This window comes from Alligator mississippiensis, chromosome 11, assembly GCF_030867095.1.
Source record: "Alligator mississippiensis isolate rAllMis1 chromosome 11, rAllMis1, whole genome shotgun sequence".
Classification (NCBI taxonomy): Eukaryota; Metazoa; Chordata; order Crocodylia; family Alligatoridae; genus Alligator; species Alligator mississippiensis.
The window spans coordinates 45,553,527-45,576,306 of record NC_081834.1 but is presented as its reverse complement, the minus strand read 5'-3'; the positions used below and the strand labels follow the sequence as shown (position 1 = coordinate 45,576,306).

Genomic DNA, 22,780 nt, shown 5'->3' with positions numbered 1-22,780 from the left:
AAGAGTCTTGTGATTCTATTATACCATCACCTCAAAGGAGGACTGTTTCCTAAAATATATTTTAGGGCTTTATCCAATAAAGTCTTATGAGTCAAGAAATCTTGCAAGAACTGTGTTAATTTCACAGACTGATAGATCTCACAATAAGTAAATTTTGCATTTAATTTTCCAAATTAAATGCTGTCCCCTGCTACACGCACACCCCCGTGGGCATATCGACAATTTTGAAAACAGAGGTGTGGCACATCATTGCATAAGACACAACTTATTTTTCTCCAGTTAAAAGAAAATAGATGCTTTACTCTTACACTAGAGGGCTAGCATTATAACAATTATAATATGGACTGATCTGCTAAATTATATATAATAGTTTTTAAAAATGCAACTAACTAGGCAAAAATAGTGAAAAAGGGCAAAAGATAATGCCATTAGTCCTGTAGTCATTACAGTTAAATCCATGCTTCTTATTCAACATCTAGCCTTCTTTAAGATCTTGACAATGCTTCCAATATTTCATGGGTCAGTCAGTCATTTCTACGCCTAAATTGGTATTGCCACACTTGAGTTAAGGTTTTAGGTAGAGCTGAAAACAGTCTGCAGGGCTGTGAAATAGAAGACAGACACTACCAGGAATGGCTAACAGACAACAAAATTACAGAAGAAAGAATAGTTTGAATAATGAAACATCAAGAGGATTAAAAAGAAGAGAGGGTTGTTAACACCTGTGTGTGCGCAGTGGAGAGAGATTAACAGGAATCAGGGATATGACAACAAGCTATGAAGTCAATAGACTCTCTCAGCACTGCCTGAATAGAAATGCAACTGTACCAGTGCACCTCCCAATGCCACAGTTTCACCCCTGTACACCCCTTCTTTTTCATTCATGCATTTTTGTTCAATTTCTACTTGCTGCACTTGTTTATGCTATCTTAACATTTCCACTCTCTTTCCTTGAATAATGGAAAACCAAAATTAACACGTTAACAATTCAGTTACCTGAAGATAAATCCAGATATTAGAAGTCCGTTAATTGTTTTGAAAAATCTGCTAACATGCTGGTGGCAAATGGTGTTCCTGTGAAACTGGAGTCAGATCCTACACTATAAATATTCCTCAGCCCCAAATGCAGCACAGCCAAAGCAAACAATGCTTCTTTGCCTGATAATTACTGGAGTCATATTTTACTTCACTGTTTCTAATTTGGAATCTTCCTACTCTAAGATAGCGTTTGAGTACCTACAAGCTTTCTTTAAAAAAAACAAAAAAAGTGAACAATGTTATGATGGCAGATTGCCAAATAGAAAAATCAATGGTTTCTGCAGTTTATTATTTCTCTGCATGTCACACGGAATACAGCTGACTACAGCATCTTTCAAGCTATACTCATCTCCAATGAAAAGAGAACCTTGAACCAAGTTTTGGAATGGTCAATGGCTGATCTTTATTTTTTTCTTTTTAATGGTGATAAAAATAAAATCTGTACAAGCCAAATATGCACCAATGAAGTATAAAAGTGACCTCAGCAGAAAAAGAGAAAGGTGTTTTAGATGAGGAAATACAAGGACTTGCAGAGCTGTATACAGTTGTCAAGGATATAGCATATTTATGGGCCTTTACATTATTACAGTTAATAACTAGGGCTGTAGTCATTTTGCATCCTGTTACCAAATGGTTAACTATTGCTTTAATTGTGATATATCAGACAAAGAAATAGTAATATATACATTCTTTGTAAAGATATACATGCGTGGCTGAAATCTTTTAGAAAACTGGATGATTGAGTGATAATTCTGGTGAATCATTGCAATTCTGGGGTTTGTAGCTCTCTCCCCAGCTGAGATTTTTTTCCTGTTGCTTATATTAATGAAATTTCTTTTGGAGGATGGTGTTATAGTATTTGAGATGCTTGCAATCTTTCTTTATACCAACTGACAAGCAGCAGCTTGAGTACAGCCAAGCAGGAGCGAGTGTCAAGCCCATATTAAGGATAGCAGGCATCACATTATGAAAGGATGCAGGATTTCACCAGGTGTTACTGCACAACAGCTCACCAAAATTCCCTAAGTGGCTCTGTTCTGCACTTGGCCAGAGGCCGGCAGGGAGCAGCATCCAGGATGGACCAGAAGGGCTGGAGTTGGGATCATGGTCTGGTGAATACACATGGCTGGGGACTGGGACAATCGTGATCTGCTGCCCATACATCCCTACAACACGTGCTGGTTTTGCGGACAGGAGTGTAAGGGAGTGGATCATGGCTCTGCTCTGGGTACTGACCCTGCGCTGTCACCGCCCGGCAATCCTGGGTTCTCTGCAGAGACTGGCTGAGACCAGTGTGGGCAGGGCATATGGCCAGGCAGATAGGATGGGGCTGCAGGCAGGCAAGGATCTGCGTCTGGGGTCAGGGCCAGGATCTTGGGGTGGTGACAACATGGGGCTGAGTCCTGGGGCAGAGCCATGACCTACTCCCTGCATGCCCCTGCCTGTGGAATCCATGCCCATTGCAGGGTCATGTAAGCAGTGGATTGCAGCTCTGTCCCTGCCCCAGCCCTGCACTGTCACTGACCTGTGATCCCAGCCTTGCCCACCTGTCCCACTCCCAAATACCACTCCCCACCCACCCACGGCCCCATCCCATCTGCCTAGCCACACGCTCTGCCTGCACAGGTCCCACAGGGTGGACTTGCTGGAATGCCCAGGCAGTGGGGCCAGGTCCAGCAGCAGTGTCGGTCAGAAGGAGCCGCCACTGCCAGGAAGCAAGTCCAACTGCCATGCCAGCTGGTGTACACCTAGGGCAGCAGGAAGGAGCAGCCACACATGCCACAGCCTGGGCTGCCCCCTGTGCCCAGGCTGGGCAGGACTGAGGTACCTGCCCTGAGCCAGACAGAATCCCTGAGGTGGGAACTGATAGGGCAATACATTTTAAATGAAAACTGTAGAACCTATTTTTAAATTAAAAAAAAAAAATCATCATTGCTGATGAAAAAGGAAGCAAATAGCAGAGTTGTTGGTATATAAAAAAGGGTCTAGAAACCTTCCTATTTATGGCAGGAAGTAGGACAGAGAGTCTCCTTAGGGACTAAATGGTTCAGAGAGGCATAAGGGTTTTGTAAAGAAGAACCTACTTTGTCCGATGCTAGGAACAGATTTCCAGTCTATTCCTAGCATATGATGAAGTAGGCTGCTGCTCACAAAAGTTCATGCCACTTTGAACCAGTTAGCCTTTAAGGTGCCACCCTGCCATACCTTTTTCTTGTACTTATTTTATGCTTGGGTGCATGTGCTACCAATAGTGTAATGCATAAAAAAACCTATTTTTCCTGGTAGAAAGGCATGAAGTGCCAGGTGAATGATGCAGCAGCAGTACACTTCCCCGTCATGCAAAAGGACTCACTTAAACAGGAGAAAGTCAGAACATAGGGTTTAACTTGCCTGGCCAATTGGGGAGGAGAGAATCCTGCACAGATATGGGGAGCACACTTCAACAGCTGCTAATTACTAAAAGAAATTAGTGAATGTAATGGTGGAAACTTGGTCCTACTTGCCTGGTAGAAGAATGAGAACCACATCTGGGGAGATGGGTGGAAAAATCTCTCTCCTGAATGATGGGGTAGGCTCCATTTAAGTTATGATTCCTGGGCAAAGGCTTGCTGCCAGAAAAAGGTCATTATAATTCTAAATCTAAGGCTTTGGCAACAAAGACAGAGCAGAATTTATGTGACTGTGTTTTACAGCTCGATTAGTATATTTCACCCAGGCTTATCATATGGTAAAGCATATTCCAAGACTATCATGAATCATCATAAGCCAAGCCTTCTTTAGTAATTTAGAACACTTGGTTCAAAGCAAGCAAGCAAGATTAACTAGCAAGTCTTTGTTCAAGACAGAAATCCAACATTTAACCCTTTTTGCCTCATCCTCCCCACAAAACTTTCAACAGTATTCTGAGTTTCATTTTCCTCATTTGTACATTTGGCTCAAAGATGAAAATCTGTTAGTGAGATCTCTGAGTCTGCTTCAGCCCTAAACATTCTCTCAGTACACAGTACAATGACAGCTGTATTTACAAGAGGCATCATGTCTGCAATCTTGAGACGGTAGAGTGCCAGAGCACACCCATAGTGATTAGCTGCAAGCAGCTGGAAGTAGGTAGAATAAGGTTTATGTTAAAAAGAAAAAGTTCTCAGCTGACTGTCTACCAAGTTTTATAATCAATCTTAACCAGACATCACTATATAACACAGCTAAACATCATATCACTTGTGCTGGACTCTTTGTCCAAGTCATGCTTGCTGTTACAAAGTGTGAAGGAAAATCTGAGTGGCATATTTTCAGTTGCATTCCACAACATTAAAGGACAAACAAATCACTGACAAAAAGCACTCCAATTGAAAAGCCCTCTGGTATTTGTAAAATGTCCTTTTTCTAGAAGAAGAGTCCAAAAACTTTCACAAGGGTATTTTCAGCCTGTTGCAAGCACTGTGAAGACAGAATCTACAGGCAGAAGGGAGCATCCACACCTGTTCCACAAGGAATCGTCCACATTGGTTTTCTTATACTTCAGCATAACAGGAATCAAATAACTAACTGTGAGGCTTTGAATATGTCCACTGAAATATTTGCTACTGCAGATCATGTAAATGCTACTCTATCTTCCAATACAATAATACCTCTTCAAGCTTAATCCATAAATTGGAGCCTAATTCTCCCACAGTGGGTTGGGTAGGTTGATCTTCCTACTAGAAGGAAGGCTATTTACAGATAAGCTTAATAGAACCCAGATACATTTTCCAATTTCTCTGTATAGGCAGGTTCACAGAACCTCACAATGGGATTGTTTTTAGCAATGTGGCTTCAAGAAGAGCAAGGGGTATAGACAACATTAATAACTAGTCTCTCCTCACCAAAGAACTACTGTTTGCAGAATCCTTTCAGCAGAACGAATACAGATACTTGTACAATATGAAGGTATGAATAGCTGACCACGCAGATGCCTTGCAAGTCTTCTGCTTTGTCAAGTTGCATAGCATTTTTTCTCTCTCAGCAAACCCTAACCCTGACATGTAGTATAAGTTACCTTCACTTGTGTACCTCTTGAAGTGGCCCATCTGATCAAACTAGAATTCATGCCTGGAAAGATTTGCTGTCCTTAAATGGGTGGAACAGTTGTTAGAAGACAGCCCAGGAAGACTTAAGCAAATTCTGCCACATGTTAGTTCAAGAATTTCAACCACGCAAAGTGCAATATCTCGTAAGTAGAAGTATGCAGTCAATATTGACAGACTTACCTGCTCTAGTTTAAAGATGTGCTGGTTAAAATAGTGCTGTAAGCGTTCATTAGCAAAGTTAATGCAGAATTGTTCAAAGCTGTTATTTTCATAATCTTCAAATCCAAAGATATCAAGTACCCCGATGGACAATGTCTGTAAGAAAAAGCACAGAATATATTTTTAAATATTATGACCAAGTTAATAAAGCCTGACTACCACTGAAGATGAAAACCATACAAACAGAATCTAATATACTGAATATGAGGGCTTTTAATCAGTGTTGAAACTATTAATATCTCTCCATCTGGAGGACTGCACCTAATTGAGGGAGACGACATTCAATTTTAGATACCAGGTCAGACATAACTTACTATCTCTCTCTGAAACAGGGAGCTTTGAATTCCTATCCAGCTCTAGCACTGCATCCCACACTGAGATGGCAGCATACATTTTTGGCCAAATAAAATTGTGTTGGTCTGCCTTTTACTTTCAGCTAAAAGCATCACTGCCTCTTTGGGGAAATCTGAATACAGTTCCAAAATACTTTCTTGGACATATGACTTAACAGCATTCACCATACTGGAAAAATGACTTGCAACGTGAAGGGTAAACCAAAGGAATGTGTTTATTTGGATACTCGACATTAGCTTTATAAATGGTTATACTCCAACTGTGAACATTCCAAACCAAGAAACACGCAGGATGGATCTATAAATAAATAATTCTCTATAGTAATTGAAGAAGGAAAAGGGATTGCTTTGGAAATACCCAGAACAACTCTTCATAATAACAAACATGCATAAGACAACAGATTAGAAACATATACAGAATGAACACCATTTGTCAGATGCTCATGAGATTTATTTCTAGACAACTCTTCTGGTATAGATTTGTATAAAATAAACAAACAAACAAAATCATTCGATGCGACTTAGCGAGGCAAATTAAATTAATGGAGACAATCCAGAATAATATTTTTCTCAAGTTGTGAGACATTCTCTAATACAACCAAAGACCTTTAAAAGAATCGCAGCATCGTGAAGAGAAGTGCTCAAATTCAGAAAATAGCCAAGTCAAAATTTCCTTATCACCTAGATGTTGGCTTAAAAATAGCATTTAAAGGCCTGTTTTCTGGGAATTGGCTTATAGGTACAGATATATGCATTATAAGGGTTCAAGATGGGCAGCAGGGGTTAAATGGATTCCTAAAGAGCTTGGGAGATGCACACACAGCTTCTCATGGTCCTGAAAACAGATGGGCTATCTAACTCAACAAGGCCAACGGATAGACACAGCCTGAGAATTTGGGGGGGGGGGGGGGACGACACATGCCATAACATGAGATCACAGCCTTCAAGGTAGACTGGCTGTCTAACACATCAAGGACGCACAGCCTGGGAACCAAAGAAGTATGTACCGTACTGTCCCATAACACAAGATAAGTGACAGCTACAAGGCCCCAGAGCCGCAGGGGGACTGAGTCCAGGTTTTGGGGGAACCAACCAAATTAGGAGAAGGTCCAGAAGGCTACGTGGACGTGTGACCACAGAGAGGCAGCCAACCAGAGATAGCCACAGATGAAGAGTCATCAGGAGTTATCAAGGGGGAAGGAGAAAATAAAAGCAGTGAATTGAGATTAACAAAGTGTCCCTCCTTGTCCCTCCTCCTCTTTCTTGAGCAGGGTCCCCATCCCCCAGGAAGGGACCCTAAGGCCACCATGGATCAAGGGCATACCAGCAATCCATCTCATGCACACCACTGGATGGGGGCTGTGGGCCTCAGCATCCCACCTCCAGACTGATGACACCTAAAAGAGAGCCTCAGAGTGGAGCCTGCATCCTGACTAGATGTACTTTGACTCTGATAACAGCCCTAGGATTGGTAGATATAGAATCATTTGATTGTTTGTATTGTTGCTTTTTTAATCACTCTGTATCAATAAATTCACCTATTATCAACTGACAGGTGCTGTGGTTGGTCCGAGGGTTGTCCCCACCTGGAACAAAGGTATAAGGGCTGGGCTTCTAAAACCCAATGTCAACATTGGACAGTGAATACTTGAAAGATTTTTAAGGAATGCCAAAAGTAAATGTTTTTTTCATTTCTTCTGTTCTAAAAAGTGGCTCCTTAAAACATGCGCCATTAGATGACTAGAAATTTTGCTATGTGATTTAGCATCTACTTAAGATTTTACATATGTATGAAGAAATACATCACCAATACTGAGATAGCCTAATGTTTACTAATAACCAATACAAAATAATCTACAAACTTTTAACTGTGCATTTTAACAAAGTATTTTAATCATTTACAACTAATAAAATCAGCTTGTGGCTACACAAAGCTTGAGTCATCAAGAAAAAGTGGAGTGAATACCAGGATGAGCAGCACAACCAGCTCATGATGAAATGCTCTCTGGGATGATCTATTTATTACACAGACAGATAGCTAGGAAGAAGGAAGACTGGCTAAACTATTTACACAAGCAGAAGAAGAGGATCCAATTCAAACAACAGCAAAACCAAAAAAAAATAGCAGGTAGAACCAGTTGGCAGGAACACAGACTGCCAAGGACAAAAAGCTATTTATAGCAGCTTTAGTTACTAACCAGTTTGAATTTTATTCCTCTTCTTTATACTGAGAATTTTGGAAAAGTCCCCACCCATTTTTCTAGCATAGGTGTGGCTCCATCAGTCTCAGGAACTGGAAAAAGCAGATTGTCCATACACTTGGTCCCTACTTTGGTCCTAAACCTATATCAGATGAATTCTCTAAATAAGATGTTGACTCAATTAGGCACTAACTCGTTAAAGATTGTACATGGATATGTCCTTAGACTGCAAAAAATTAGACTAATAGCTGTAGTAGGGTTGGGCGGTTGTGATGGTCCAAGAAATCTATGAGAGGGATAGATTATCTTTTATCAGACCAACCGCAAGTAAGTAGCTCAGTAGAAAAGAAAAAAAAAAAACCAAAACAGTTCGCCTCATCAGTGTTTTTTTCAGTGCCAGGATGACCAAACTGAAAGACTTGGGTACATTGCTGCTTTATCAGGCTCCATCTCTTTTTTTCTATCTCCCTATCTTTCTTCTTTCCAGACTTGCTTTCTTAACTTTCAGGTGTGGTTTCAGCTCTCTCCTCAGGCTCCATCTCCACAACATTTCTCTACCTTCTTTTAGTCTCTCCCCCAGCTTTTGGCTGGTCTCAAAATCCAACTTACTTTTAAAGGCCACAAAGACTGGAACTACCAGGTCTGACAGGCCTGGGCCTGCTGTGTTTCTGTGGTAGCTTAGGACTTTGAATACATTCAAGCTGGAATCTTGAGAAGGAAAATTAAAGTATTACATATATCATGACATAGATACAAAGCCGCTGCTCTTTACTCTGGACTCCCAGCGCCACATGAGCACACCTGTGGCCACTGCTTAAGAAAGAGTACTAAGATGTTACTGAGATTGGGACAAAAATCAGAGTTTTACAGTAAAAAACATCTGAAATAAGCCCTGTAAACCAAAACTTCTTATCAACCTTTATCAGTGTCCTTACAGGATTCCTTGCCATTCTGTCTTTTACCAATGGAAAACTAATTTAAAAATAGATCACCCCAATGGAAAATCTGTAATTTTGCTGATCAGAGAAGCTGAGCCTTTTTTCCCCTCTGCTAGAAGCCATTTCCTACAAATTCCAATCAGTTGGCCTACGTCTGAGCACTTGGAACAAGGTAAAAAAAATATTAATATTCATGTCTTTATTTTTTTTGCCTTTCCTTCATTTTGGACTCTCTCTTGGTCTCTACTAGCAACTAAATAAACAATCCTTGTCCCCCCTTTTGTTTTTCAAGTCTAGTTTTCAAAACACTTTATTCAGATCACCATTGATATTCCCAATTAAAGGTACAACAAATTATGCTATAATACACAGCAGGACTTGGCTTATTTTGCCTGCTGGCACAGTTAGAATTTGCAGTTCACTGCCCCTGACTTGAGTTTTTTATGTTATTTTTGTTCTACAATATTGCTGCTTTTGTTCAAGTTTACTTGGTCACTGGTTCTTTCTGTGTTTGCTCATTTTTTTCTGCACTATAGCTTGTAGGTGTTTCATCATTCCTAATACCCTAACTATCCCCACCCACCCCTGCCTCCCTCACCTGCCACAAGTGTTTTGCATTTGCCTTTTATTAATAAGATCTTGGAATTTCTTTCTATATCAACTGTACCAGGGTTAACCAACTGGCAGCCCAGAGGCCACATGCAGCCCTTAGGTGTTAAATTCAGCTCCTGTGCTCCCACCCAGCTGCTGCTCCAGCTGCAGCGGTAGCCAGTGGCTCCAGGCTCCCTCCAGCTTCCCCTTCCAGCCCCTGTGCCTGCTCCACATGGCAACAAGGTGCAGCATGACACAACCTTCAGTGCTCAGGGGAGCCTGAAGCTTCAGGTATGTGTGGTGCAGTACCGTGTGGGAGCTTACAGCTGGGAAGCTAGAGGTGAGCGTCAGGGTGCCTGGGCATGCAGTTCAGCAAGGAGGTGACAGGAGAAGCAGCTGGTGGGGATGGGGAAATGCACAGTGTAACAGAGAGGTGCCTGGGTATGTAATATAGCAGAGTGAGGGGGGGGTGGGGGGCGAGAGGAGCAGCAGTGGGGAGCCTTTAGGCATCTGGTGCAGCAGAAGGGACGTGTAGAGAGGCAGGGGGTGGGCACTTAGATGCATGGTGCAGTTGGGGAGTATGTGGCCCCTGGGACCCACGGCTCCCACTGGTGCAAGCTCCTGCTGGTGTGGGACACAGGGCATACAGCCCCCAGACGCTGAGAAGTTGGCCAGCCCTAAACTAGGATATTAAACCTTCAGTGGAAGATCTTAAATTTATTTCTTTTCACCTTGTGACATTAGGGAATACTAAAAAACACTTGTCACTGCCTTAAACAGTATCAATGCCAACAAAGCAGTAGACCACTGTGTTTGACAGAAAACCTTTCTCGGCTTTTGTCATTTGTTTATGAATGTAGATTCCCCAATTCTCCCTCATTTCTGTATAAATGTATCAGAGTTGTTTTCAAGTGGTTTTCAGATTTTTTTTTTTTTAGTTATTAACAGGGATCCGGGTTTTCCATTTCCCATGGGAAAATGGAGAAAACCATGGCTTTTACCTTGTACCAGAAGCAAAGGTGGATTTCTCATTTAAGCAGAGAAACCCGTGGATTTTGCAGTTTTGCAAAGAGCTCTCTGTAGCTGGCAGAGTTCCAGCCTGCAAGGGGGCTGGGAGGGGCCAGGGAGGGCTGCCAGGCAGCCTGGAGAACAACTCCTGCAGGTAACGGCCCCTGCCCCCATAGCCCTGGCACCTTGGGGGCTCCTCCAGCAGGGCTGGGAGAGCAGGAGCTGTGGTTGGGGAGCAAGGGGCACCAATGGGGGGAGGGAAGTGAGGGGCAAAATTAAACAAACCATTCAGTTTTGGGTTATTAGCTGGTTGTCCTCAAATGTAAAAATTGTTCAGCATGTAAAAGACTTAAAGTGTCTTTCTGTCTGTCTACAGGGTTTTACTTTCAAAGCCATTGTGAACCACTGCCTTCTACCTCACGTAACATGACAGCATATATTATAATGGAATTGCTCATTACATAAACTGTGCTATAGACTGTGGTTGGTCTGTTAGGTAAACTGAGTCCTGCCTTGTGGCAGTCCTTCTGGCTAGGGACAGAAGTTAAACAAACTGGTTGAAGTGATCAGAAACTGGTTTAAACCTGCAACAGAGTGCAAGTTCAGTGCACATAAACCAATTTCAAAACGGCCAAAACTGGTTTAAGATAAACCAGCAGCCTAGCATGTTTTTCAGCCCCAGGCTGGGCTGTCTGCTCTAGAAAGCAGGGCTAGCCCCAACCCTCTCCCTCCCTAGCCAGAGCTCCGGCTGGCTGAGAAGGAGGTGGAGACTGCAGGCACAGCACTCGCTGCTCAAGCAGGGATCCCTCCTCCTTTCCTCCCCTCTCTCACAGCTTGGACCGCAGCGGCACGGACCTCAGCCAGCATCTGGTCACAGTCATGCCACCCCCCATGTTAGCTAGTACTGTGAGGTGTCTGTGTGTGTGTATCTCCAATTTCACTGGAACAAAGGCAGATAAAATGGTGTCTGCTTAGGGCTTTTTGGAATTAATCAGCAGGTCAGCTGGTAATGTCCCCCCATTCTTCCTTACAAATGCCTTGGAAAAAGCTGGTTCTTGTTATCTTGATGTGCTGATAAACTTTGTGTTCTGATAGGCTCCCTGCTGGCTTGCTTGAAAAGCCACAATCTGACAGTGTTCATGAGGGGACAGAGAGAGGTGTGTGAAATGACTTGGTTTGCAATGCGTGGGACCTGTGAGTGCTGTCAGTTTGCTGGAGACAGTATGAAGAAGCAGGGGGAGAGAGATTGAAAAGTTCAGTATCTTTAACAGATGCATGCATTCTACACTAGCAGTCCTCCCACCCATACCCCCTTTGCCTCAGAGTGCTAGCTAAGGGCCAGGGTCTTGAGCAGTAAGCAGGGGGAAAAGCCTGGTGAGGGCTGCTCCCCCCACATCCCCCTCCAGGCACACCCTGGCTGGGGACTATGGAGGCCAGGGTGGGGTTTAAACCCCTCCCTAATCACAGCATCCTGTGGGGGCCTGGTCACGCCCCCCACCCCAGCTCAGCACTGTCGAAGGGAAGGGAAGGCTCACTCTAGCACCCCCCCGGCTTCTAAACTAAGCCACTGCAGGCATGTGTCTGCATTTCCTGAATCAAAAGTGAATGTGTATCTACTTGCAAATTGGTTCAATCTCTGCAGGTTAGACTAACATACAAAGATTGAATTAATTCAGTCTCAGGCTTTTTGAATGTCTGTCCCTAGCCTCTAAGTTCTTTGCATCCAAAAACTGCTCTATTATTTTTTTCTGTAGTCAAAAAACCAGAGTGAAAACTAAGAGTTGCCATCTTTCAAGGGGTGCCTTGAGTCTTAAAAGGGGTGTCTCACTAGACTCAAAGCACCCTTTGAAAAAGGGGTTGAGAGGTTATCGTGTACCATCCACATGATATTTAGATGCTAAAATAAAGACTGAACTTAGTGACTCAAGCCAAAATGGCATAAGAACTTAAAGGAACAAATACCTATTTATATTTCTTTAATGTTAAAATATAGGACTGCAAACTAAATTATCAGGACCTCTTAAAGAAGCAGAAAATGCAAAGTGAAAACCATACAAGGAATCATAAAGTATACACAAGTGATGTTAGGGCATTTTTCTCTTGTCAGTGCCTTACGTCAGATAGTGAAATCAAGCTAAGAAACGTACAGATTCATCTTTCATTATATTTCATCAATGCGGTCATCACGAAATAAGCAAGAAATTTCTTTGTCTTTGTGCTCTACTGGTGCCCGTTTGTGGACCAGAAAGCATGGGATTAGCCATGAAATCCACCTGTGTTATTTCAGAGGATTTACTCAAGCTTAAGACTTAACTTATCCAAAACTACATTTCTTTTAGGAGCAACTTGATAACAAGTGATGCATTTACACATTTTCACGAGTGCTTTGAAATACGAACAGGTCTAGAGCCCTGCTCTAGTCTTCCCTTTTGAAATTGCAAAGGGAAAATATTATGTTAATATTAGAGTGTTCTGGCTCAGCTCCAGAACTCCTAACACACATTATCCACCCAGAAAACAGATTGGGGTCAGTTAAAAAAAAAAAAAAAAAGAGGCTTTTTGGCGGCTTAATCGGTTAGAAATTTTCTTGCATCTCTTCTGTCTTTTCCAATGCTAAAATCACTGTGGAATGCTTCATTGCTCATCATGTGAGATACCTGTGATTTTTTTTTTGTTTTGTTGAAAAGAGGACTTTTGGCAATTCTCTTTTGATTGTTCTTCTCTTCCTTTGATTTTGAATTTCCTGTGGCATTTTGAGTGGCAAGCTACAACTGATTATAGAAGCCACTAACAATAAAAAAAAAAAAAGACAAAACAGAATAGTTTATTTTGTTGTTTATAACTAGACTAGCAATTTTTCTTTAATGGCAGTCTTAGTAGGGTAGATTAACCAGTACTAGGAATAAGGGAATAATGGTTATGCTTAAATATTTAATATGAAATTGTTTTGGGGAGGTGATATGAAGGCTAAGTACAGATAGTCAAAAAGCCCGAGGCTGAACTGATTTAGTCTTTGCAGGTTAGTTTAAACTGAAGAAATTAAACTGAGAAACAACTAGACAGACATTCACTTTTGATTTAGGAAATGCAGCCACATGCCTGCAATGGCTCAGTCCACAAGCTGGGGGTGGTGCTAAAGCACAGCTCTTTGGCACATAGCCAACATGGGCTATGTGTTCACTTCATCTTCCTCCTGCTCCTGAGGTCTCTGGGATTTGCAATCCAGAATCAGAGCAGCAGGAATCTGCAGGGTTGCTCATCACTTCCTCTTCCTGCTTCCAGGTGCCTCTGGGATTTGTAGTCCACAGTTGCAGGCACCAGTAAGTTTTTAGCAGGGCAGGGCAGCTCTGTACTCAGGGGAAGGGAACTTTAACCCCCCTCCCTGGCCCCAGACCCCAGTTGGGGTCCCTGCCTCCCCCCCCCCCCCCCCCGCTCCCCTTCTCTGCTGGAGCAGACAGCACAACCCATCCCAGGACTGGAAAGCATGCTGGGACGCTAGGGGACTGATTTAATTTGAACCAGGAAGGGGTCTGGGACAGAAGTTTCATAAACCTGTTTGACCCAAATTAGTTAAGTCTGATACTACATTCAACCAGGTTTATCTTAAACCAGTTTCAGCCCTTTTGAAACTGGTTTATGTTCACTGAACTTTTGTTCTGTTACAGGTTTAAACCAATTTGTGATCGTTTAAGCCAGTTTATGTGTAACTTCTGTCCCTATCTGAAGAGTTTGTTTGTATTTAAATTGTATCTGCAGAGCAGTGGCTTAATTAAATCCATGATCTTGACATGCTGCTCATGAGAGAGAGTAACAAGAGCTGACAATTTATGTGAATTCTTTCCTTAAAAGTGAAAAAAGCTCACTCTTACTTGAAGTGCTTTCCTGGGTTTTTTCTGATTAAGAGTATACTGGGCTGTATCAACAAGAGTGCCACTTGCAAATCAAGGGCAGTGATCTTTGAGCTCTATTCAGGGGCTTCACTTCTGAAAGTGTCCAGTTCTGGGCCCCACCATTCATGAAAGATAGGGAAAAGTCCAGCAGAAAGCAACAAAAATGCTTAGAAGCCTAAGCAGCATAACCTCTGAGGAAAGGCTAAAATAAATAGGGTTATTTAAGTATGGAGAAGAGAAGCCTGTGGGGGCGGGGGCAGGATTTGATTACAGTCTTCAAATACCTGAAGGGCAATTATAGAGAGGGTAGAGATGGGCTTTTCTCTGTGACCGCTGGAGACTGGACTAGGAGAAATGGCCTCAAGCTGCAGCACGAGAAATTTAGGTTGGAGATTCATAGATATTAGGGGCTGGAAGGGACCTCATGAGATTGTCAGGTCCAGTCCCCCTGCATTTGGGCAGGAAAGACAGCTAGGGTCAGATGGCCCCAGCAAGATGCACATCAAGATGTTTTTTAAAGATCTCCAGGGAAGGTGACTATCACTTCTGGGGGGAGTCTGTTCCAGACCCATGGTACGCGAATCATAAAGCAGTTTTGCCTTATGTTCAATCTGAAGCAATTTTCAAGCAATTTGTGGCCATTGGTTCTCATTTTCCCCTAGGGTGCCTTGGTGAACAGATGCTCCCCCAGGCCCTGAAGTATGCCCCTTATATACTTATAGGCTGCCACCAAGTCCCCTGTAAGACTTTGTTTCCCCAGGCTGAACAGTCCCATGTTTTTCAGCCTCTCCTCATACAACCTGCTCTCCAGACCACTAATCATGTATGTGGCCCTCCTTTGAACTTTCTCAAGCTTCTCCACATCCTTCCTGAAGTGCAGCACCCAGAACTGGACACAGTTCTCCAGCTGTGGTCTCACCAAGGCTGAGTAGAGAAGAAGGATGACATCCTTAGTCTTGCTTGAGATGCATCGGTAGATGCATACCAGTGTTTTGCTTGCTCCACCAGCTATGGCACCACATTGGTGGCTCATGTTCATTCTGCGGTCTATCATGACCCCCAGATCTTTTTCAGTTGTGGTGCTGGCAAGTGTAGCACCACCAAGCCTGTAAGTGTGTTGCAGATTATTTCTCCCCAGATAGAGCACTTTACAGGAGAAGATGGTTTCAAGAGAAGCTTTCTGACTCTAAGAGTGGTCAAGCATTGGAATAGGCTGATAAGAGAAGCTTTATCTCCTGGGAATTCCTAGAAATTTTCAAGAACAGGTTGGACAGGCACTTGGTTGGCCATCTGGCCTTCAGAGCCATGATATGTGGCCCACAGGGCTCCCCATGTGTCTGGAAGTTTAGTGGTGGGGAAGCAATAGCAACTGATACTGCCACCCTCTCCCACTGCCAGATTCTCAACCCCCCATGTGGCCAAATCAGGGCTAGGCCATGCCCCCTCTCCTGTGCAGCTGGATCAGGGTTGGCCCCACTCCCCTCCCCACCCCCATACCTGGACTGGGGCCAGGCTGCCTCCCACCCTTCTCCACACAGCAAGATCAGGCCCCACTGTGCCTGCCGGACCAGACCCACAGACAGATAGGGCACTGCCCATCTGACCTGCCAAGCAAAAATGTTGAGTACCATCAACCTAAAGCAATATTACAAATATTCAGAATTATGGTATCTGGATGTATAGAAGTTGAAATAAAAAAAAGTTACGTTAACTTGATAGAATTATCAATGATAGTTTATTAAGATGAAGTAATCTTTCCAGAACCATGTGTGTTATAGTTTTATGCTAGAGAGAACAAAAAACTGGTCATACTTGAGTAGAACAATAGTGGGAGGATTTATAATCCTTCAGGAGGCGCAAACCTGCACATTAGTCATTCTGCCAATCTAATACTTTGGTTCAGTGACCACAAATTCTAATCCTTTGGTCAAATGATTTCACTTGGGCCTTTGGCCACATAACCAAACTTCCAAGCATTTAGCCAAATCGCTATAAATATAATTATAATAATGTGCCCGCACATGCGTATGCACACGTGTGCATGTGCCCGTGCATGCATGTATATATACATACATAAGCATGCACATATAATCTATTTGGTAACGCTGGAGTTAGGAAGAGTATGAACAATAGTACAAGAGCAGGGAAGCAAGAATAGAAGGATGAAAAAAGTAGCAGCAGGGTTGCAGAGATGGACTATGCATAACTAAGGGATTATTTTTGATTTGCAGTCCAGTGAAAGCACTTCTGTGAACAAAACTATTGACAAGACAAGGGTTTTTTCCATTTTTGGTTAAATCTTTTATTGGATCAACTGCTTGATTAGGAAAGATGCTAAACAAGATTTTGGGTCTTGATTTAGCACAGTATTGCACACCTGCAGACCCTTTTTTTATAAGCAAAGAAAGAATAAGCATGGTCTTATTTTGGTTTGGTAGCTCTCTTTTCTCTGTAAGTAGTTATTTTGAGATTTGTAACCAGTCCCAATCAAATCAGAAATAAGAGTCTAGACATGTTCTGCAAAACTGGATTGCAAGGGAAATAAAATGCAAACTGTGAGCACTGAGAGAAATCAATTATTACTCTCTCCAGAGTATTAATACAAAAAAGCCCATATTCATCATCATCACATGCCCCTCCAATGTCAGACAGACACCTTAAGTGGGATATATAAAATTGCTTTTTTTATATATTTATGTTGAATATGGATGCTCTGAATTTTCCTTTAACTATGCTTTATAAGTAACAAGCACTTACCTATACAAGCTGATAGCCTCTACTGTACCCATTTCAACATTCCCCTTACTCTACAAAAGCCTGCATGATTCTTTGAAAGCATACCTACTGACAGTCAAATAAAGTAAAAACAATGGAGACAAGTGCAGGATGAGAATCAAAAGAACCTGAATTATGTATCATTATTATCCGACTCTGGGACAGTCTTTCTGTGGCCCTGGACAGGTTACTTATGCTCTGTGCTTTATTTTTCCTGTGCATAAAGTGGCCTTAAGAGTGATAAGGGTTAAGTGATAAGAGTGATAATTTTTACATCTCTATAAAAATTAGTCTAGGTTTATAAAAGCTTTTAAAGCTTTTTACAGTATTCTAAGTTAGGTTCAGTAGGCAAGGTATACTGTCCTAGCACAAGCACATACCTTTAATGTAGATATACACTAAGGAACAGCTAGCATTTTAAATTACTTCCAAAAAATAGATAATTCATTTGGTTAATATTTGAGCTACACTCCCCCCAACAAAAAAGCCAACTCGTAGGCTCACCAAATACATAAATTCTCTCTTCAGACAGCCCAAAGGAAACCTTTAGGCTCTTGGAACAAAGACAGAACATAAAATTTACAGCAAAATACCAAATAGCAGAGAGAGCAGCCAGAAGAAACATAGCATGTTATCCATTTTAACAAACTCACGTGCCAGCAGTGTCATCACCACATATTAAAAATGAATTTTACAAAAACAAAGATGTGTGCACACAGACCATAATTATTTTCCTTATATATTACAAGCATATCTACGCAGTAAAATAAAGGGTCAGGCATACTTTAAGGATCTGTAATTTCAATCAATTCTACAGTAGGATAATTCAAACACAATGTTAGCACTTAGCTAAATAATCATTTTTGGCAGCTGTAGCATCAGCTACGATGTATGACCAAAAGTTCTGCTGGCCTGTACCCAACTTCAAAGCCAAGGGTATTTGACTAGCTCCGTTTGCGTGTGTATGCACACATACAGACAACCCTTAACTTGAAAGAAGAGTAAGTCTCTTTTGAGGGCAGAAGAAAATATTTGTATATTAGGAGTTATATCTTGAGTCACTGAGTGACTCCCCCCTGCTATCACTTGTGCTCACATCATGTAAACCCTATCAAATTTATTAAGCTGTGACTTGAAATCAGTTAAGTTTCTTTAGCCAAATGTTCCTACTGGAAAGCTTTTCCAGAATCTTCCTCCTCTGCTGGATAGAAACATCCTATTTTCCAGCACAAATTGATTCAAAGCCCATTTATACCCATTTGTTCTTCCTTGGTTTAAAAGTAGAAAAATTCCATTAAATGAGCAACCTATTGTAGCATTCCATCCTCTAACCTCTTTTGACCTCCCTTCTCGATAACATTACATGTTACAGGTTTACAAATAAAAGAGACTGGCACATTACAGGAATCATTTAAATAAAATTGAGATTAGCAGTCTTATAGGGGGCAGACAGTTTTCTGTCAGACACAAATCCTCTCTCAATCATGACTCACATCATGACTCAATTCCTTGATGTCATTTATTATCACAATTCACAAAATGTCACTTTAAAAAAATAAAATTATGGTCTCATTCTTGAAATACAAGCAGGAACAGGCCTTTTGGGTCTGCTTGTAATCAGTAGTTTGTGTAATGTTTTACCCTGTAACTACTACTACTTCTCGTGTCTCTACACTACATTTGACTATTTTGTTACACGTGCTTGTACTTGTTTAACTGTAAATGTTAGAGCCAAGGTTACAACCTAACAACCAAGTACGAGGATCCAGAATTTACCTTGGTGCTTTCTTCCACATCCTTTGCATTCAAAAGCGCGTGATTAATTCGAAAAACTATCCAATCAAACAGAGCACTGTATAATGATTTAGCCATGGAATTTCGTACTGTCACAGCCTAGAGGAAAAAGAAAATAAAAATTATTAGAAATAATTCATGATCTGCATTAAAGCTTGTGTCTTAAAGGTGCATGTCCAAAGCCCATGTTTAATTTTTAGAGAAAACTCTGCTTAATTTCTGTATTGCATGCTCCACTGTTTCTGAAAGACTTAGTCATTTATCTTCATTAAGAGACTACTCAGGCAACCCATGAATACCAGGCCTCCTGGTTTAACTCTGGTGGATAATGCTGAAGGAAATTGTACAATGCAATGCTGAAATTTGAAGTAAAGATACAGATTTGAACTTTAATGGGATTAGTTAGGGTTTCCTAAGCATCTGAAATCTGCCTGGCTCCATCAATGGGAGCTGCAAATCACACTTATACAGAGGTTTATTGTTCTTCAGGCAGCTCTCAGAAAAAGGAATAATACTTCTTTAGAAGCAACACCCAAGTCATGATGTTTTTTCCACCACCATTGCATTTCAGTGGTAACACTTCAAAACAAAGAAAGAACCAGAATATTGTTATTTAATATGTTCTTTTTCACAACACGTGTGCCTTGGAACAGATTCTACAGTACTGACTACAAAAGGAGTCTGCAATTTGCACTTAGAGGTCCTACTGACATGCAATCTGCTGAGGGTATCTCTGCTTACCCTGCTTACAATTTTTAGGTCTGAAATAACGCACTTTATTCTAAATCACCTTAAATGCAATAGTGTTACAGGCAACTGTGGAGTTAACTCAGAACTGTTTTTAGTCACAGTGCTAATGAGAACGAACATCAAGCCTTTCGGGTGATGGAAATTGTCTCTCACATCAATAGGTGGTTCCAAAACACCCATTTTAATCCAAAGCCCTAAACTACAGCTGTAACTGGCAGCTTATTAAACACAGCACTGAAATGCTTCTTACGGAGTGAATTTTCAGAATGTTGCATTAAGTGCATTAAGAGCGTAAGTGGGTTTCAAAATGCTGCACCGAGAATAAATGGGACATATTTCTTTTCAAGGAAGCAGTTAAAGTCTTGCCTCAATTTTACAGGTAGGAAGAATTTAATATGCTGTTTGCCCAAGTCATCCTTCTTACTTCCTTTGTGATCTCTGTTAAGAAATTTCAACCTAAAGGCATTTGGAGGTTTAAAGGGAAAAAAAAAGAAACAGAAACAAACTTCACTTTCACTCAACCTCTCTGTGGTCAGAGTACATGACAAGGGTGGCTTTATTTCACTATGATAAAGACATCAAGGCATGCATATTGTCAAGTCAACACTTGAATTTAGCCAAAAGGCCTGACAGGAAAATTTGCTATTTTTCGCATTGAGACTTGCCTCCTTTTTCTTGTATACCTTTTACTGACATTTTGTATGCTCTCGTCTGAATGCTGAGCTTTACTTGAAACTACCCAGTTCCACCCGCCCACCCCTCCACCAGATGGCGTTTGAGAACACTGTAGGATATTCTGTATCCGTAACCCACAAAACCAATACTACCACCTCCACCACAAGTATGTGAATCCTAAGAATGATCACAAACCCACAACATATGTCAGGCTATGTACAATGCCACCTAATAACTAACACTGCTGTGATTATATTTTGCTTAATACAACAATAACCATCTGATAAGCAAACAAATAAATTAGAAGACACCAAACCATCACATTTAAAAAATAACTAGCTCAATAAAAGGAAGTACTTGACACTGCCAAAATAAGCAATTCCTCATTTCCAAAAACAGTGAACATTAAGAGCATTGGAAGTGAAGATAATTTGCTTTATTGTAAATCTAAAAAGTTCTCTTATGCACTAACCTGCGTTTTGGAACCTGGCTGGAGTTTGGTTGTTAGCTTTTATCAAAATTATTATAAACAGAGCTTTACATTTTGAAACCAAAGTGTTTTGATGGCAAGTATAATTTTTCAGAGTTCTCGTTTGTCAAATTGTATAAAGAAACAGCTCAACAAATTAACCGATTTTTGGTATCCTCATACTCTGGTGCAGAATGAAGCATGTTGGAAGCCAGCACAGTAACATTGAACTAGATCACATCACACAACACCCATAGATAAATCGAAGAAGTTAGAGAAGGAAAGACCAAGATGAAGTGTACAATGAGGCTGCTTCTTGCTTCCTGAGGGGGGTTGGTAATAAAGAATAATTTATGGGCCAAGGCCATCATGAACATGTATTGTCAAAGAGCTCAAGACTAGGGGTTTAGGACCTGGTAGGAAGCTTCTTGCATAGAAAAATGCATCAGCTTTATTAAAATAAAAAAAACAACACCACGTTTGCACATACGGACCTCATTTTCAAATTTAATGGCTTCCTCTCAGTGAAATTTTGTTCTTACTTATTATAATCTCTTTAAATCCAGCATAATTCCATTGACTACATGGCAGTTACTTTCAGATTTGGAATGATGTAAATGAGAGAAGAATTCAGCACTATTTTCCACACAGAATAAAGTACAAGGCATGGAGGCCAAAGCCAGGGGTAAGAACCACACGGGAGTTTTGTATGCTTGAGGTACAGGGGAAGGAAGAATTATTGTGCACAAAGCATGTTGCGAGACATTCCCATGCCCACCACAGAGTTGCAATGGTACGCACAGTCAAGGAAGTCCTGTTGCAGGTAGATAAATAATTCAATTGGCAATTTTTGGAAGAAAGAATTTATATACTGACCATGCCGCTATTTGAAGGAGCTAGATTTGAAAGAAATACTGAAAAGTGATTATGTAGTTGCCTATTAGTGTTGAGGTTTACTCTTACTTTCAAGATTTATGGAAACTGTGTCTTTTAGAAAGAAAATCAACTTGACTGGAGAATCGATGCCTTAAATTTGCTGGCCCTCACAGCTTTGCTGAAAAGTGTTCCACTGCAGAGCTCCCAACTTGTTCTCCCATGCAGCAGATATTTCGTTGTGCCTGGTTTTGCACTGTATGCAAAACTGAGCTGTGTCAAAAGAAGCAACAGCATAACAAAGCATCCATATGGATTACCACAACTATGGTAGCGAACTCCAGGGCTATATAATAGAGCAGTAGCTTTTCAACAAGAAAAGCTCAAGTCATTCACCGTGTGAAAGATGGATCTATATCCGCTCAAAGATTTTTCCATAACTGCCTTCAAGATCACCCCAAATGCACATTATTTCACTGAATTCATGCAACAAGAGTAATACTTCTTTATCATAATTAGATATTAAGCTACATAATATAACGAGGTAAGCAAGCCATTCTATTTGAGCAGTGTAATTAACCAACAAGATTTGCCTAGAGCAGAGGTTCTCAAATGGTGGGCCACGAACTCCATTCAGGTGGTCGGCAGAAAGGTTGCAGAACAATCGAGACTACCTGTACTTGGCCCTGCACTTGATTCATTTTTTCTGATGATGGAGATCAAGGCCGTTTGGACGCTGCTGCCAAAAAGTTTATTAAGTGGTCCGCCGAGACCCTCAGCAATTTTCAAGTGGTCAAAAAAAGTTTGAGAACCACTGGCCTAGAGGATTATTGGACCAGTGTGCTGAAGAACAATTTTCCTTTTTTAAAATTTTTTCCTCTATGACTTATGATGGTCAGATGTTCTTGCTGCATTACTCTGTGCTACAACAGAAATGGCGACAAATACCATTAGTCCACAGAGTCTCGAGTCCGTGAGGATTAAAAGAAAACTGTATTTGAATTTATATTCTTCCACAGGTCCTATTATTTCTGATCTTTTTAACCATCCAATTTCTACATTAAGATAATTAAGTACCTGAAAGTGACAGATCTAAGGAAGTTCAATGAGCCAACAGTTTTTCATTTCAACTGTAAAAG

The 22,780-nt window shown here is 41.3% G+C and overlaps 1 protein-coding gene across 7 annotated transcripts in view; it reads right to left on the bottom strand.

Moving 5' to 3' along the window:
• The window catches only part of MYO9A (myosin IXA), a 392,893-nt gene that overhangs the window by 114,337 nt on the left and 255,776 nt on the right, over positions 1-22,780 (bottom strand). For all 7 annotated transcript variants that reach the window (XM_019499347.2, XM_059714929.1, XM_059714932.1 and 4 more), the window contains 2 exons: positions 18,857-18,973; positions 5,286-5,420 (listed from right to left, as the gene is read on the bottom strand). In XM_019499347.2, coding sequence (XP_019354892.1) covers positions 5,286-5,420; positions 18,857-18,973 — 252 coding nt within the window. The remainder of the gene's footprint in view (positions 1-5,285; positions 5,421-18,856; positions 18,974-22,780) is intronic.